This window comes from Monopterus albus, unplaced genomic scaffold, assembly GCF_001952655.1.
Source record: "Monopterus albus unplaced genomic scaffold, M_albus_1.0 scaffold203.1, whole genome shotgun sequence".
Classification (NCBI taxonomy): Eukaryota; Metazoa; Chordata; class Actinopteri; order Synbranchiformes; family Synbranchidae; genus Monopterus; species Monopterus albus.
The window spans coordinates 508012-523864 of record NW_018128083.1 but is presented as its reverse complement, the minus strand read 5'-3'; the positions used below and the strand labels follow the sequence as shown (position 1 = coordinate 523864).

The window sequence follows — 15853 nt, the reverse complement described above, 5'->3', positions numbered from 1 at the left end:
GATAATTAATACATGAGTAAATAAAAAATGATGTAATTTATTAAGTCATAGTAAAATTCATGAAAATAAATTAAGTTTTAATTTATCCTATGAACTGAGAACAGTCTCAAAAGAAAAAAATTAAAAGCATTTTGATTTTTTTTATACCAACTGATTTGAAGTTAAAAGAAAAATATAAACCTGTAATTCATTGTACTCTCCATTCTAATTATTTAACTAGCAAAATAATTTATTGAAATTTCTCTTATTTTTTTGAGTAATCCAATAAATATTTTGTCAGTTTTCAGGCCACATAGGTGACAAGAGCCCTTAACGTCTAGTGCTGCAAAGGTTTACTGGTATCTTCAGACGTTCATGAAAATGAGCATGTAGATAGGGAGGTCCCAGAGCAGGAGTTTTAAAGACAGCAGAGCAGAGCACAAACTACCAACCCAGATTTGTACCTGTGCAGCACTGTGCCACCACTGAAACAAACAAACAACAACAACTGTGGTGCACAGGGGTTGAATTGCATTAGCAAGAGTCAAGCTGAAATATACTTACACACAAATACAATGTTTCTCAGGAAATATGATTGTTATAAAAAGTCTGCAGAAACAAGCAGAAAAACTGCCTGTGTTTGGCAACACATTACAAGATTCTTGAATATGTCCCAAGGTGGGGAGACATCATTATATTGCAAAGTCTGCACATATAAAAACATTTAGCACCATATAAAATGTTTCAGTCTTTCTCAGTCTCTTTGCTGTTACATAGTGCTGGATGTGATGAAGACATAAAGCCTGGCGAGGAACGAGGTGAAGGTCCCTTGTCTCAGCAGCTTCATCTCCACGTCTATTAGGAAGTCTTTGGGCTTGCGGACTTGTCTCTGCAGATAAACCGCACCCGTGAAGCTGTTCAGCTTGCGGGTGGAGAAGTAGCCCTCCTCGTTGCCCCTGGTGATGCTGACGATGACGTGGTCACCAGAGTACACGGAGGAGGGTCCAATTCGGAAGATCTGAACTGGGATGATAATGTTGGTCTTGAAGCTGAGCTGATAGTATGTTATCCGCACAGGAGAGCTCTGACAGTCTAGGGAGCTGGTGGGACAGCTGATCCGCTCACAGCGTCTGAAGATGAGTCGAGAAAGAGAGGAGCACGGTATAGGAGAAAGACAGTATTTAGATACTAGACACTTTGGGTCTAACAAAATACTCAATACCGGAACAATAACATTTATTTTTATTTTTATTAGAAAAAATATTTACTATAATTATGTTGAGTATCTACTTACTGTCTGGTTTCTATAAGGCTTGAGTCACCTGAGCTTCTCAGACATTTCAGTAAATGCCTTTTGTATTTATATTTATGTGACTGCTTACTTGACTATTAATACTGTATAATTACTATATTTACTATTATTGCTTATCCTTTCTTCTTTTTTTTACTTTTTATTAGTATGTCCTAATTTAACTGAAAGTGTAACTATGATACATTTTAGTTTTTGTTTCTCTACCACTGTAAATTTAATTTTTATATACTACACCAATGACAACATACTATATCAAAAACCAAAGTGATGTTTTGGTTGTCATGTCACCAATGTTTTCTGTGACATTCTGTAAGTTCTGTATAAAAAAATTAATAAATAAACAACTTACAACAAAATCCATGTAAAAAAACAAAAAAAAAATTAAGAAACTAATGCTTGCATTAAGGCTGCGATGAAGAATACATTAGTGGGGTATATTTCTCAGTGTGCCCACACAACAACAAATTATGTCAAAATAAATTATGAAATGGGCAAATGGCTACAGTCTGATGCTATGTACTTGCAACTAGCTACAGTATCTGCCTATAAGTTAGCTTCAGTAGATTCACCAACAACTCTACACTGAGCAAAGTGTGTGTTACGAGCAAGAACCTACTGGGTTTACTGCATAACTTGATCATAAATGGTCACTAAATCAGCTCTGAGAAAGACATTTGGCATATTATCATTTACCTTGAAAACATATAAAAAATGTAAACAGCAGCCAGTTTTGCACATGCTCATCGATGTACATTGGAAGTGATTAAGTTAATGTAAAGCAATACTTAGGAAGCCAACATAAAATTATAAAAATAATACATCTGGCTCTCAACTAATATGTGTGGTACAGTTCCTAAACTTCATTAGTTAATTATTGCAACATTTTTATTTGCTCACTTAGTAAAGATAAGTTTCATTTGTACTTCTTTCCTCCTATGTGCATACACCCATCCCCTGAGTATCAGACAAAATGGCTAGTGCTTGGTTGTACTACCCCACAGCTTAGTGGAAAAAACAGCATGCCATGTGAAATCATACATGATTTGACAGTATGATTCTGTATTCAAGGACTCATGTAGCACAGCTTGTCCCCGTCATTGCCCACCGCTGTGAGGATTCAATGAAAACTGACATGAACACCAGAACAGCACAGATGAACTGTGCCAGTGGAGAAAGCGGGACTGTCCTAATGGATGCTTCAGATGCTCTGTGACTGCTTATTCACCACTCTTCCAAATTTACAGCCTGGAGTAAAGGCGGGTGTAGTGCTCTGTAAAATGTGAACAGCTCATGCTGAAACAAGCGTGTCCTGGAAGCTGCTCCAGTGAATCACAGTGTTGCACTAAAGCAGACCAGGAGACGTTTTAATCTCAGCCGCCTGTCCATGGCTGCCAAGTCTACTCATGAATGAAAGATGTCTCTTCATGCTGAGCCAGGCCACATCACACTGAGGTTAATAGGGTGTCTCTTCATAACACTGATAAGACGCCTTTCGTGGACAGAGTGCAGAGTGTGTGCTGTTTCTGTCCAGTGGAGCGCAGCAGAGACGGCCCAGGGAGGCACCGAGTTGATCAAAGCCATCTGACGTTGTCGTACGGCTCAGCGGGAGTCATGTTCGCTTACTGTGCCAGCCAACCTGTACAGCTGCCACAGCGTCACAGCTACATTAACAAGGCCCTTCTGTAAAGTATGCTGCACCGTAAGAACATGAATGTACAGTATAGTATTTCTTGGTAAATGAACACAGGCTGTGAGGAAACCTTCCAAAAACCCCACAGATGCAGACCAAAACCTAGTACGACCGTTTTTTTTTTTATTGCCCAGGATGTTTCAGAACATTTTAGGTTTTTAAAGATGCTGAGATAATGACTCACATGTCTGACACCTTCTTGTAATTGCTAGGGCAATCAAAGGAGAGACATCTGAAGCCTCCCTGCAGGTTATAGCAGGTCTGTCCATATGAACAGTTGTGGTTGCCAGTTGTGCACTCGTCAATATCTGGAAGAAAGGATAAAGAAAAGGAATTACCACACTGGAAGTGTCTGGTTTTTCACTTTGATTCTAAACACACAAAAGGAGAAATGTATGCATTTTAGTTATTGCGACACAAAATAGAGGACGTCAACAGGATAAGACCTGAAACAAAACAATGGAAACAGGAGTTTCACAAAGGCATGAGGATATACAGTGAGTGAATTTTTGTTTCTATACAGTCTGAAATTAAGGATATTAAGGAGGAACAAAGGTAGAAATAAAAATTAATTTACAAAGAAAATAAATAAAGGACAGACGGCAAGCTATGAGTAAGTGTGAGGGAGAGGGAAAAAGGTGTGAATAAATAAATAAAGACCTGGCGCCCCTAGGCACCAGCAATAGAACAAGAACAAGAACAGCACTATGACTAACTTCCAAAGCAGCACAGCTGCGTAAGATCTGTTAAATAGTCATTAAATTGATTTGAGGACCAGAATTGGCCACCTTACAGGGCACTTCATGTTTTTTGTTCATTGACAGGGCATTCATATCAAAGGTCAAAGTGTTTATTTGTCATATGCAAATAATTTAAGAAATGTGTTTCCCTGTACAATGAAATTCTTACTTTGCCGCCCACATGAATGCCACAAAATACAAATGAAATATAAAGTAGATAAATAAGTAACACAAAAACGTTGGTGGGACCTCACTTAATAGTCTGGGGTTTTGTCTTTGTTTTATGAAAAGGTTATCCAGTTGTGTCCTTCAGCATGCTGAATTTAAGGAAACCTTAAATGGCACTTTTTTCCATTTGGTTTTCACTAAACGCCATACAGCACCTAAAGCTCAGCCCATTGCATTGGCAAGTCACAGGGCTCTGCGTTCCATCTTTTTCATTTAAAGGGCACTTTATCTCTCACTTCCTGCTTGTGTGGGTACTTTACGGGACATTATCACATTTCCTTTTACTGAAAATTCACCAGTGATGGCACTTCATTCCAGAGTGCCACATACGTACATACTCTAGGGCACTTCCTGATTTACTCATAGCTAAGACAGCTTTTACAGACCTTGCTATGTTTTCTCCTTTGTGTGGACACCATGCAGAGCACTTTATCACGTTTGCTGTGCCGTGGGGGGCACTTTAAAGGGTATTTTATCACGTTTGCTCTCCTGGGGAGGCACCTTTAATGGGCACTTTTCCGGTATTGTTTTGGCAGTCACCCCCTAGCCTACCTCCCAGATGAACAGTGTGTGTTGCACACTTTCAATTACAACTACTTTCCAGGGTTTTCCAGCTCTGGCTAATGGTTCTTTTTAGGTCAGTTGGTCTATTTAACAACTTTCCAGCTATACTCATCACCTCTTGGCTGTGCTGTACCTGAACTTTAGCACAGAAACATTGCGCTATCGATCTTTGAAATGTTATGTAGTGGCCCTCAAAATGTTGCTTTTAGGGACATGCAGTGCTTTGTCTCATTAGTCATCTTCATTATGTTAAAATGGCTTGAATCTCATTTGAAATTATTTTTACAAAGAGAGAAAGATAAAAGGGGCTGAAAAACAGTCAGACTTTCTCTGGGAGGCACAATACGTTCATTCACTTCCTGCATTTTTAGCAAAGCTTCTATTCAGTTTAATTTTGAAAATGTTTAGAGGAGATCAAATAAATGAGTAATGACATACAGTACTGCAAGAGTAACTGATGTCATAAATGAATGTACTTTTGAATCCAGATGTGCACTATCAGTGTCACTTCTGTCTGCCCGCAGTTTCCAATTTGTGGAAAAATAATTTAAATGATGGGAATTAAAGCTTCTTAAGAAGTAATTTGCTCTTCATATAATTTGGTTTTAAAGGCAGTTAGAATTTCTTTTTAAAGATGAAAACACTACTATATATACAGTGAGCCCTCACCACGGCAGGTGTGTCCATTGGCGGTCATGACGTATCCATGAGGAGGACAGGCACACCGATAGCTGCCTGCAACATTAACACACTGGAAGGCACAGAGGGTCCCAATGCTCTGGGAGCACTCGTCAATATCTGTTAAAAAAGGCACACACATTGACACACACATCCTATCAGACAGATTAGAGCCCTGGCGGAAGCCATGTTGTTTGTCCTGTCTGTTGTCCTGTCTGAGGAAATAGTGCCAGAAGCTACCTGAAGGCCCTGTCACCCCAGACAAAATAAAATGTGTTACTGCTGATGAAGAGTGACACTCTCTCAGTCTGGTCTCAGCATTCATTACAAACATGTATTATTTAGAGCACTAGAATAATATTATTAATTTTGTTTTTTAATCAATTTTTCTTGGAACCCCGCTCACCTGGGGGTAAGGTCCTGTGTTTTGTGTACACAGCCATCTACCCCAGTCTTCTCCTAACAGTGACTTTGTACCTCTATACTACACCACCAAACATATTCCTTTCATTGTGTCATATTTACTATGGTCACCAGAGGTCGCCAAACCATAATAATGTAAGTGTTGGTCTAATAACCTGCTAGCACAAACATCTTATTGAGACGAGTCTTGTGAAACAACACCCCTCAGTATAATGCACCATTGCAAAGTATAACCTAATAATAAACACATAATTAATGCCTCTCAGAAAGTGCCTAACAAAAACAAGAATTATTGTCCCTTACTGTCCCAAGAATTTATGGTTAAGCTGCTATATTAGATTCCATCAGAATTCACTTGTAGCTAGTGGCCACTGAGTGTACAGTACCTTTGACATATTATTGTTGTGAGTAATGTGTTAGCAGTCAACCCCGTATTTATCAGTTGAGCAGAGCGGGAGCAATGTATTGTACATACTCACTCTACTTTTAGATTTGTTTTGGTTTCCACTGACTCCACTAGTGTCTATCTAGCAACCGTGGCAGAAAATACCTTCACAGTTGTGTCCATCCTCTTTTAGGTAGTAGCCTTGGCGACAGTAGCATTGATATGAGCCATAGATGTTAGTGCACTCCTGGCTGCAGGGATTTTTGTCACATTCATTTATATCTAAGCACAGGAAAGAAAAGAAGTGTTAGAAATCTCCCTGTTTTCTTAAAAGATCTAATAATTTCTTAGCTATTTCCAAAGCAGCACTTTTTAAACAGTGCATTTCTTGAGGACTGCTTTCATCTGAGGATTAATATGTACATTGGGTGTTCTGATTTGTATTTGTGGCAGCAGGATGGTGTACTGTATATGAGACTGAGTCAAAATGAACTGCACTGTGTGTGTTCATCATGATAAGGAACATGCCCCTTGTTGATTTTGATCTTTAAGTGAAATTTGTCGACAATATTAAAAATACAAAATACCACCAGCTTTATCCGTTGAGGCAATAAAGTAAAAGGAACAAGAAAAGGAACAAAAATCTATTAAAATCAGTCAGCGTTTAATTTTTGCCCAAGTGCATTGTGGAAACAGAAAACAGCAGAATGAGGTAAAAATAAGAGATGTTTGTACATTAGGACTCGAGCCATTTCATGATGCAGTGTTGGTTTCTAATGCTGTTTATTTAACTTTTTCAAGTTTTTTAAAAAATAAAACCTAATAAATGCAAAGCTTCACCTTTGGATCCTGAGCAAAAACATTACGTTCCTTCAGCAATAGCATTGACAAGCTGAACATCATGTGAATCATGCTTCAGGTCTGCTTTGCTCTGTGAAGCACAACCACATCTTTAATGCACTGATAACTGACAGTACCCGAACCAGAAAACTGTTTTATTTTGTTTTAATCACTTTTATTGACCAAGTATTTTTATCGATAACAAAAACTTACAAGGGCCTTAACAGTTTTTTAAATCAATATTTATAATCTCTGTAGCCTGGCTTACCTAGGTTTTTCAAGGCAAATATCACAGTCCATCTAAATAAGGTGGCATTTAAATAGTGAATATGTTAGAGAGAAAAACACACTAGCTTACCTTCACAGTTCTTGCCATCAAATGCTAGGGAAAAGCCAGCTGTGCATGAGCAGCGGTAGGAGCCTGAGGTGTTTTCACAGGTCTGGGCACACAGCCTGCCAGGATAGCGCCAGCACTCATTTATATCTATCAGTGCAGGAGCACGAGCTATTAGACAGCAGACAGATACCTCCCAGCCACTGAGGACTCAGTGCCTGTTGTCATTCAGACACACATAAAATGATTTTAAAGTGACTTTTTCACTTTCTTAGCATTTTTTTTCATATTTATATGTACATGTGGAAAAAACAATAGTCCAAACATGTTGTTGTTCATTTGGTTAGTTTTTAAATCAAAATGTTAGTGGAGCAGAAAAATTTTGCCCCTAGTCCTAGACAGCATGTCGAGAAAACAAACAAACAAACAAGTATACACACGCACTGGAGAAGCCTCCATTTAGCATACAAAAAAGTATGACATGTTAACGTGAGACATTGCTGCAGCTTGCTGCTGCTCAGTGGAGGAGGATAGAAATCCCCTCACACTAAGAACATTAGTATAAACAGGTAATGAAATTGTGAGTGGCAGACCATCAGTGGGTTAAAAGCACAGAATCCTACCCCACACTAAAAACATTAGCATTTTAAATATGTAGCATTAGCATGTAGCAAAGAAGACATTCTGCACACCTTGTTAGTTCGCTTGTTAGTTCTTTTCGCTGAAATATTTAGAGCCAAAACAATTTGTTTACAACCCTAAATCAGAAAAACTTGATGCATGTAAAATGGTAAATGGACTGTATTTATATAGCGCATTTTTCCACAGTGTGTTGCACTGGCCAAAGCGCTTTAGGAGATGATACACCATTCACCCATCGATGACGACAGGCTGCCACACAACGGGGCTAGTCAAGCCACCGGGAGCAATTCCAGGTTCAGTGTCTTACTCAGGGACACTTAGGCATGCGGGGAGACTGGGAGTCAAACCACCAACTTGCTGGTCAGGAGATGACTGCCTTACCTCGTGAGCCACAGCCACCCCCACAAAATCAAAATTGAAACTGAAAATAGTGATGTGTAAATCATCTGTGTCCTGTATCAAATTGAAGACAATACAGCAGCACATTATTTGATGTGATACCTCATCAATTTTATTCTTTATTCAAAATAAACACTCACTTTAATTCTGATGCCACATCACTACTTTCAGTTTTAATTTTGATTTTACATATTGTCTCAACTTGTTCTGATTTGGGGTTGTAATAAAGTAAATCAATTGACACAAAATAATCTCCAATTATTCTGATAATTAGTTCAGATCTAAGCTCTTCACTAATCCTATTTTCCCCCCCACACCTGCACATGCGTGCATCTCACAAACCCATTGTTGAGAAACCCATGTACAGTGTCCTGATGCATTTTGCAACACAACCTCAAACTTTCTCCCTCCGCCATGCACTGCTCCACCGCCGGCTCCTCCAGCAGTGATGAAGGCACTGTGGGTGAAGTTTACATTCACATCTTCTTGTTCTACTCTTCCAATGTCATGAGATAATACAATGCTCTTTAGGTTTTATTTTATGTTGTTTTTAATAAACAGGTTGATGCTATTTTAGGGTATTGTATTATAATTACTGATGCTTTATTGTGAACATCACATTTATTGTTGCAGCTGGTAAATGGGAGCTGGTTTTAGCTGATTTATATGCATTTAATTAGAATTACTGCTGGGTAGCTTGTGAATTTCACACCATAAATCAGTGAGGTCTTATAATTATACTGTGTTTTTTCTCTTAATCTGGTTCTAGAAAATAACTAGTAACTAAATTCTAAAATAAATGTAGTGTAGTAAAAAATACAATATTTGCCTCTAAAATGAAAATGAAAATATTTAAGTAAAGTACAGATACCTCCAAATTGTACTTAAGTGCAGTACTTGAATAAATGTACTTAGTTACTTTCCACCACTGGTACTTTAAGTAAACTTGAATAGCAAATGCAATCACAAAATCCAATTACTCACTTTTACCCTTTGCTCGATTTTGGTATCTTTCAACTTTTGAGAATGATATCTTGCTCTTTAGCTGCTAAATGCTTCACTGTGTTCAATAGCTAATCACTAACTGTGTGTGTCAAGTGACTCCTTTTACAATACACAATCATTCTGTCCAGCATTGGATAGTGCATTGTTCACTTATTGTAACTGCAGCAAGCTTCACAATAGGACTGTGGAGTTATTGCTGGGCTTTAGTCTGTTCTGTGCAAAACATATTCTAAACTCAGCAATCACTTACGCTGATTCTTGGGGTACTGCATATGACATGCATATGTATTCATCTCACATCCATCCATCCATTATCTATACCACTTATTCCTGAATAGGGCTGGAGCCAATCCCAGCTGACAGTGGGCGAGAGGCAGGGTCCACCCTGGACAGGTCTGACACATAGAGACAGACAACCACACACACTCACACTCACTCCTAGGGGCAATTTAGAGTCACAGGGAGAACACGCAAACTCCCATCCCACATTCTTCTTTGTAAATGGATGTGCTTAGGTGAACTTGCAGTCACAGAAGAAGGCTGCACAGATACTATGGTCAAAAACTGCATAAACAGATATGTGTTTCTAAATTCAAGAACAGGTCACCAAAGTTCAAATGATTGATTCTGTTCACAAAAATTAAAAGGAGCAAAACACTGAGAGAAATAATCCAGGTAACACTTGTATCCACAACACTGTGAGCCTAGGATCCAATTTTACATTTTTTCTTTTCTTTGTTACATCTAGTGAAATCTGACAGCAGCTCTGGCTCCATGTACTGAGGCAGTGAGACGTCCGCCTTGCAAGCAGCTCTGGCTTCAGAAACTGTTTGGTCGACTAAACCTCTGCTCTTGATCCTCTCACAGGCCTGACACAGTAATACGTACCAGTGCAGTCTTTGCGGAGGGCGTCATACCGGTAGCCCGTCTGACAGTCACAGCGGTAGCTGCCAGGGAGGTTGTGACAGATCTGGCTTGTGCCACAGCGGTGCATCCCCATCTGACACTCATCAACGTCTAGACAGGCAGAGATAAAGATAAAGCACCTCAGCATTGACCCACTCTGCAGCTGACTGGGTCTATCTTAAAAACAGACAACCTCCTATTCACACCACCAGACACAGTATAAAGAGAAACACACTCAGAAATGCATACTGTATCAATCTCAAGCTCACTCTCCATCTCTCATTCACAGAGGGTCCTTGAAACTCTTAAAACCTGGAAGACGACTAAACAAATGGCTTTTCATATAATTGACTAGTCAGTTATATGAAAAGCAGGCAATTAACAGACAGTTTTAAAGCATGGTATTTATTTATTTAACAGTGAACAGTGCTCTACTTGATGGTACTGAAACATTCTGTAAAAATACTCTGTTTTCAATGTTGCTTTTATTATTTAATGTAACTTTTTTTGTGAAGTGTCTTGCATCTCCTGTCCTGTGGTTGGCTATCTGCTCATTTAGACCAAAGCAACAGGCAGAGACTTTAGGAAGAAACATGGCCTTATTAAATAAAAGAGTTACTAGAAAACATGTTGTTGTGAAATAATAATCCCTGCAATAAAATAAAAATAATAATGACCTGCAATGAACTGTTATTGTGAAGCAATGCTACTAAGTTTAAAACACATTTCATTATTTCACAATTTTTATGGCTATATAATTTGTATACATTGTGTTTATTCTTATGATCATTTATTTCCTAATATTTTATTCATTTATTCAATATTCATTCATTGCATTTAAGTTGCTAGCCTTGTGTGTTCATGCTGCTGTGTTTACGAGGTAATCTCACCGACACACTTGGCTCCATCAGGGCTGGCGTGGTATCCATGGCTGCACATTTTGATTTTCTGCCGGCATGTGTAGGAGCCCACTGTGTTGATACAGTTAAACCCTGAGCTGCACGGTTCACTCAGGCTGCTGCACTCATTTATGTCTACAGAAACACAGAGAGCGAGAGAGAGAGAAGTCAAGCCTGAAAGGCAGCTGAAAGGGTAATTGTTAGGATGTTTAATCCTGATTGACAGGTCTACCTATGTCTATTTCCCCCAGTAATTTTAACACATCAATTATGGAGCTGTGTACTGTATTTACTTGCTGACTTGTTTGTAGTCATCATGCCTTCTTAGAATATAGCGGTTCCAGCACTAGGGGAGCAGTGTCCATCAGGTGGATTATGAATCAGTACATGTGAATACAGTCATGTGGAGGGTGGACAAAATAGCAGAAATATCGGAGAAATAAAAGATTTGGATTTTGAAGTAAGTGAAGGAGAAACACAACAACAGCCAAGATGAACTGTAGTTAGTGGTGTCAGTGTTTAAGCAACACTAATAATTACTCTATGAAAAGAGAAAACACTGAGGAAAATAAACTCACAACAAAGTCAAACAGTGCTTGAATAGCAGGTGCACAAGTCACTGAATTTACATAATTCTGGAAAGAGAGGTTAATTTGGAAAATCATAACAATTTAAAACAGAAGATACAGAAGATTTAGGAAACACATGAGTTTCTACTTGTAGGAGGTCAAAGAAAGTCTTCCACCCTCAGTGAGACATCTGTAATGTGCAGTTTATCAGCTGAGATACAAGGGACACTTTTATATCAGGAGCACTGAGTGGTAACAAAGGTTTTGTCTAGATGATAACATTTCCATACAAACAGCTAAACAAATTGTAAATACTGAGAAAATGGGATGTCATTAGTTTAATCCCATACAACTAAACCCATGAAACAAAAAGCATAAAACCTTTTCTTTACTGATTATTAGTCAGTGTACTGTCTACTTTTATCATGCTACTATACATTGTAATAGGTCAAGATCCCACGTGATATACAGTAACGTGGTAATTAGCGAGCTTCAGAGGTGCTGGTAGGCACATTTGCTGTTTCCCCTTGATGTCAGTCTTTAAGCTAAGCTACGCTGACAGTCTCCGGGCAGTGGCTCCACATTTAACAGTAAATATGTCCGACATCTCTCAGCAAGAAAGTGAACAACAGTGTTTCCTAAACAGTTCCTTTTAAAACTATGTTTGGGGGTATTGTACCGTATGACATAATTGGATAGCTGAGAGGAGATGAGAAATGAGGGGAGATGATGGGGAATGACAGGACACAAAGGTGCAGCTACAGTGATTGGGCTCTGAGTGCTTTCGAAAGGTGGGTGACGTACAACTTGGTGCTGTGCCTGGACCCTGTGACATCACTGCTGGGGGTGGCTTCAGGTGCAACACCCAAGCACAGGCATAAGTGTTGCTGGGTCAGGGTTCAGGGTTTTCTCTTTATGTAAGAAAATTATCACACAGCAAAACTGGGTAGCGCTGCAGTGTAGAATCCTACAGTACACACACTGCACAGAGAGTGTGAGGACAACCAGCATCTCAATTCCACTGGTTAAACTGGCCATGGTGAGACAGTGGGACAAGGAGCACTAAATCTGTTCTGAAGGTATAAACATGACCTATCTCTCCATTAACTGTTTAATGGTCACATGTAATGAGATCCCAGCAGAAAGCAGTCCTGACGCTGTCTTACCAATACAGTTGCCATGAGAGTCCTGTGTGAAGCCGTTGATGCACTTATGTTTGGGACTACACAGGAACGAGCCCAATGTGTTGTTACACACAGAGCCCACACCACAGTTATGGGTTTGCAGTACACATTCATCAATGTCTACAAAGAAAGAACAGATAAACACAAATGCACTGAGTCAACTTGGCAAGCCAAAATAATCCATCTATTCAAATGGTAACAGTTTAAATCTGCTGTCAGCTCCCTGAGCCTCAGTCGGACCTGTCAGCTCTGTACAGTAGGTGGCACTGTGGCTTAAGCCCAGATTAAACGTGAGCAGCATCCCAGGCATTCAAACTTTCACACTTAGTATTTAACTCCAGGAAAAATTCCTTTCCTATAAAAAATATCACTTGCTCGAATGCTGCAATTAACAGAGGTTGAAACTAACTTTTTAAATGACAGTTATTGAATCTCATGAGCGATGGATAGAGTTTAAATGGAAGATTTGTTCTTTTGTGCTGCAAGCCCATTTCTCTAGAGTTTATGTTATATCAGGTCCTCTGAGGTTCATCCTGTGGTAGGCAGAAGGTCTTAATTTGAGTTTTTCTCTACCAATCATCATCAGAGGGAAGGATATCTGATGTTACAACAGAGATTTCTCCTTTCTTTCATGCTGCTAATTAGTTTCTCCCCTGTTGGACGGTTGACTAAATATTACATTATATAGCTACACTGATTAGTTCTCCATGTGCCAAGTGCTGATGACACAAGTCACACAGTTTAAAAGTGCTTTACCGCCTGCACAATGCTTCCTTTCTACAGTGGTGACTGAGTCATTTTCTTGTCACGTACAAAAGCTGGGCATATGCTGAAGTACTAACATCACTACTAGGGCCAAAAATCCATTAGCATACTGTAAATCTTAATGTAGCTTTGGACTGAGCTGAGTTTAAGTCATGACCACAGACATACAAATCCTACCACCAAATATGGTACGCAGTGCTTTTAGGATTTGTATAGTTTTTTCTCTGGATAATTTGGATTGTACTCATACAAATGGGGAGTGGGGGTAAAAAGGAATATAACCTGTTTCTGGGGAGCCTCTTTAAAAAGAACTGTCTGCCATCAATAATACTAGGACACTCAACAGCCTCAGCACCTACTGATGTACTGCACTGCAGTCTTGTATTCAGGGATTTGTGCATCTCTAAAGGGACAGTTTAATGACAAATTACTTTTGGGTTTGTAGCGATACAATTCAGAAAGAGCAAAGGCGGAGATGTAATGACAAACTTTAGGACCAAAATGGCCTGTGTGTCCAGCATGTGCATGACCATCAATTACATGGTACCTCGGTTTGAGTCAGGAGTTGGATTTGTGTGCTTCTGTTGCCGGATATGCTATAAACTGCTGAGAAACTGGCAACACTGAGCACAAACACGCCTTGACCATATATGCAATGTTCTCTACACATCATACAGCCACGCTGGATGCAAACCCTACATTTCCTGCTGCTTCATATTAAATGACAAAACACAAGGTGGCATTTATTGTTAAGGAGTCACAAGAAACAATGTATTGTCACAAGGTTAGTACTGCCTGAAATCATTCAAATATTTGTATATAAAACAAGAAAATTACAGTTATCAGTATTTTTTTTATGGCGGTCTTCTTTATTAAAATGTATTTCTAACAAAGTATCTGCTTAGGAATTCTGGGACATGCAGTATTAAACCACACTTGTTGTTACCACAGTAACCATGAGTGTCACTGAAATTTTAAGGATTTTAACTTTAGCCATACCTCAACCTGTGATAAACTTTAAACATGGTCTGAATAATTAATGCAGAAAGCAAGAATAAAAAAGCATCTGATGTGAAAAACACACCGACACCAAACGTAATCCAGGGCTTTGCAGAATTGTTCAATAATTATGCTTTGGTCTCGCGACAGAGTTGTGTATTGTGGTTTTATATCCATTTCTGTCCTTTTGAAACTAAAAAGAGTTTAACGTCCTGTACTGCACATTAAAGAAGACATCATCAGCATTTCCTCTGAATACTTTAGAGGCTCTGGAAGTGATTGCTGGGTAAATTGGCTTAATAAAATACATCAGGAACAATGAACCCACCCTCACAAACATTGCTCCTCAGCTGGTAGCCTGCAGGACAAGTAACCTGCTGCTCGCATACAAATGAACCCACTGTGTTCACACAGTGCTCGCTGGGCTGACAACTGTGGGTGTTGGTCACACACTCGTTCACATCTGCAGAAGAAGAACAACAGTGACAGTGTGTGCAGTGACAGGGAAGACAAGGAGATAGACAGAGGGTGCATGATTATGAGGTGGAGGAGAGGCAGACTGTGTATAGATAGACAGGGTTTGTACATAGTTCTTCCATCCTGACTTGTCACCATGATTGGGCTCAATGAGTCAGCAGCAGATTGACATCGGCAAAGAAAAAAAAAAAACTTAACTAGAGGGAGTTATTCTTACATCTAGGAGTTTGTAGCATACCAGTAAATTATACTTTATGTTTTGCTTTTGACTATAAAAATGTTCTACTTAACGTAAAATTCAACTGAAAACACATTTGTGCACGGGTATTTGGAGCTGTTCATAAATGCTTGTATACCTTCAAAGCCTGTGAGTGGATGAATGGGCAGGCCATCAGGGGCACACAGACAATGTGCACTGGTTACTCTAACTTTCAAACCAAGGACAGGCTGTGTTTTGTTTGTGGTGATATTAAAGCTGCACTAATCAATGGTTTCATAATAACAGTGGATCAAATGACGGTGTGTGATGTGAAAATGTCCATTAGAGAATCATTACCTAAAGCGACGGTTCCCCTCATCTCTGAGGAGCATTGTATTGTCTTTCAGGTCAGTGTTTTGGTTTTGTACTGTAGGACCCGCATCTTTAATGTTTTGGTTCATTGTCAGTACTCACTTTGAGTTATTTTCCACATGCAACAGGCAGCTACTTCTCAGTGCCAAACACCAGCAAAGCTGGGAGCTAGGTGGCTGGGAAATTTGGGAAAGACTAAAGCTCCTTTCAGATATGGTACCCAGGAATTTGTGGGGTACAAGTAGCCTTGTAGCAAATGCCGTT

The 15853-nt window shown here is 39.3% G+C and overlaps 1 protein-coding gene across 3 annotated transcripts in view; it reads right to left on the bottom strand.

The window, feature by feature from the left end:
* Positions 1-203: 203 nt before the first annotated feature.
* The window catches only part of fbln2 (fibulin 2), a 90433-nt gene continuing 74783 nt past the window's right edge, over positions 204-15853 (bottom strand). Inside the window, exons 9-17 of one of the 3 annotated variants that reach the window (XM_020618264.1) lie at positions 14870-15004; positions 12760-12897; positions 11016-11159; positions 10108-10236; positions 7198-7323; positions 6165-6281; positions 5183-5311; positions 3166-3289; positions 204-1109 (exon numbers count right to left, since the gene is read on the bottom strand). In XM_020618264.1, the coding sequence (XP_020473920.1) occupies positions 749-1109; positions 3166-3289; positions 5183-5311; positions 6165-6281; positions 7198-7323; positions 10108-10236; positions 11016-11159; positions 12760-12897; positions 14870-15004 (1403 nt within the window). In that variant the 3' untranslated portion in view covers positions 204-748. Of the gene's footprint in view, positions 1110-3165; positions 3290-5182; positions 5312-6164; positions 6282-6839; positions 6931-7197; positions 7324-10107; positions 10237-11015; positions 11160-12759; positions 12898-14869; positions 15005-15853 lie in introns of those variants that run through there. The other 2 variants (XM_020618265.1, XR_002276434.1) reach the window with 2 other exon arrangements.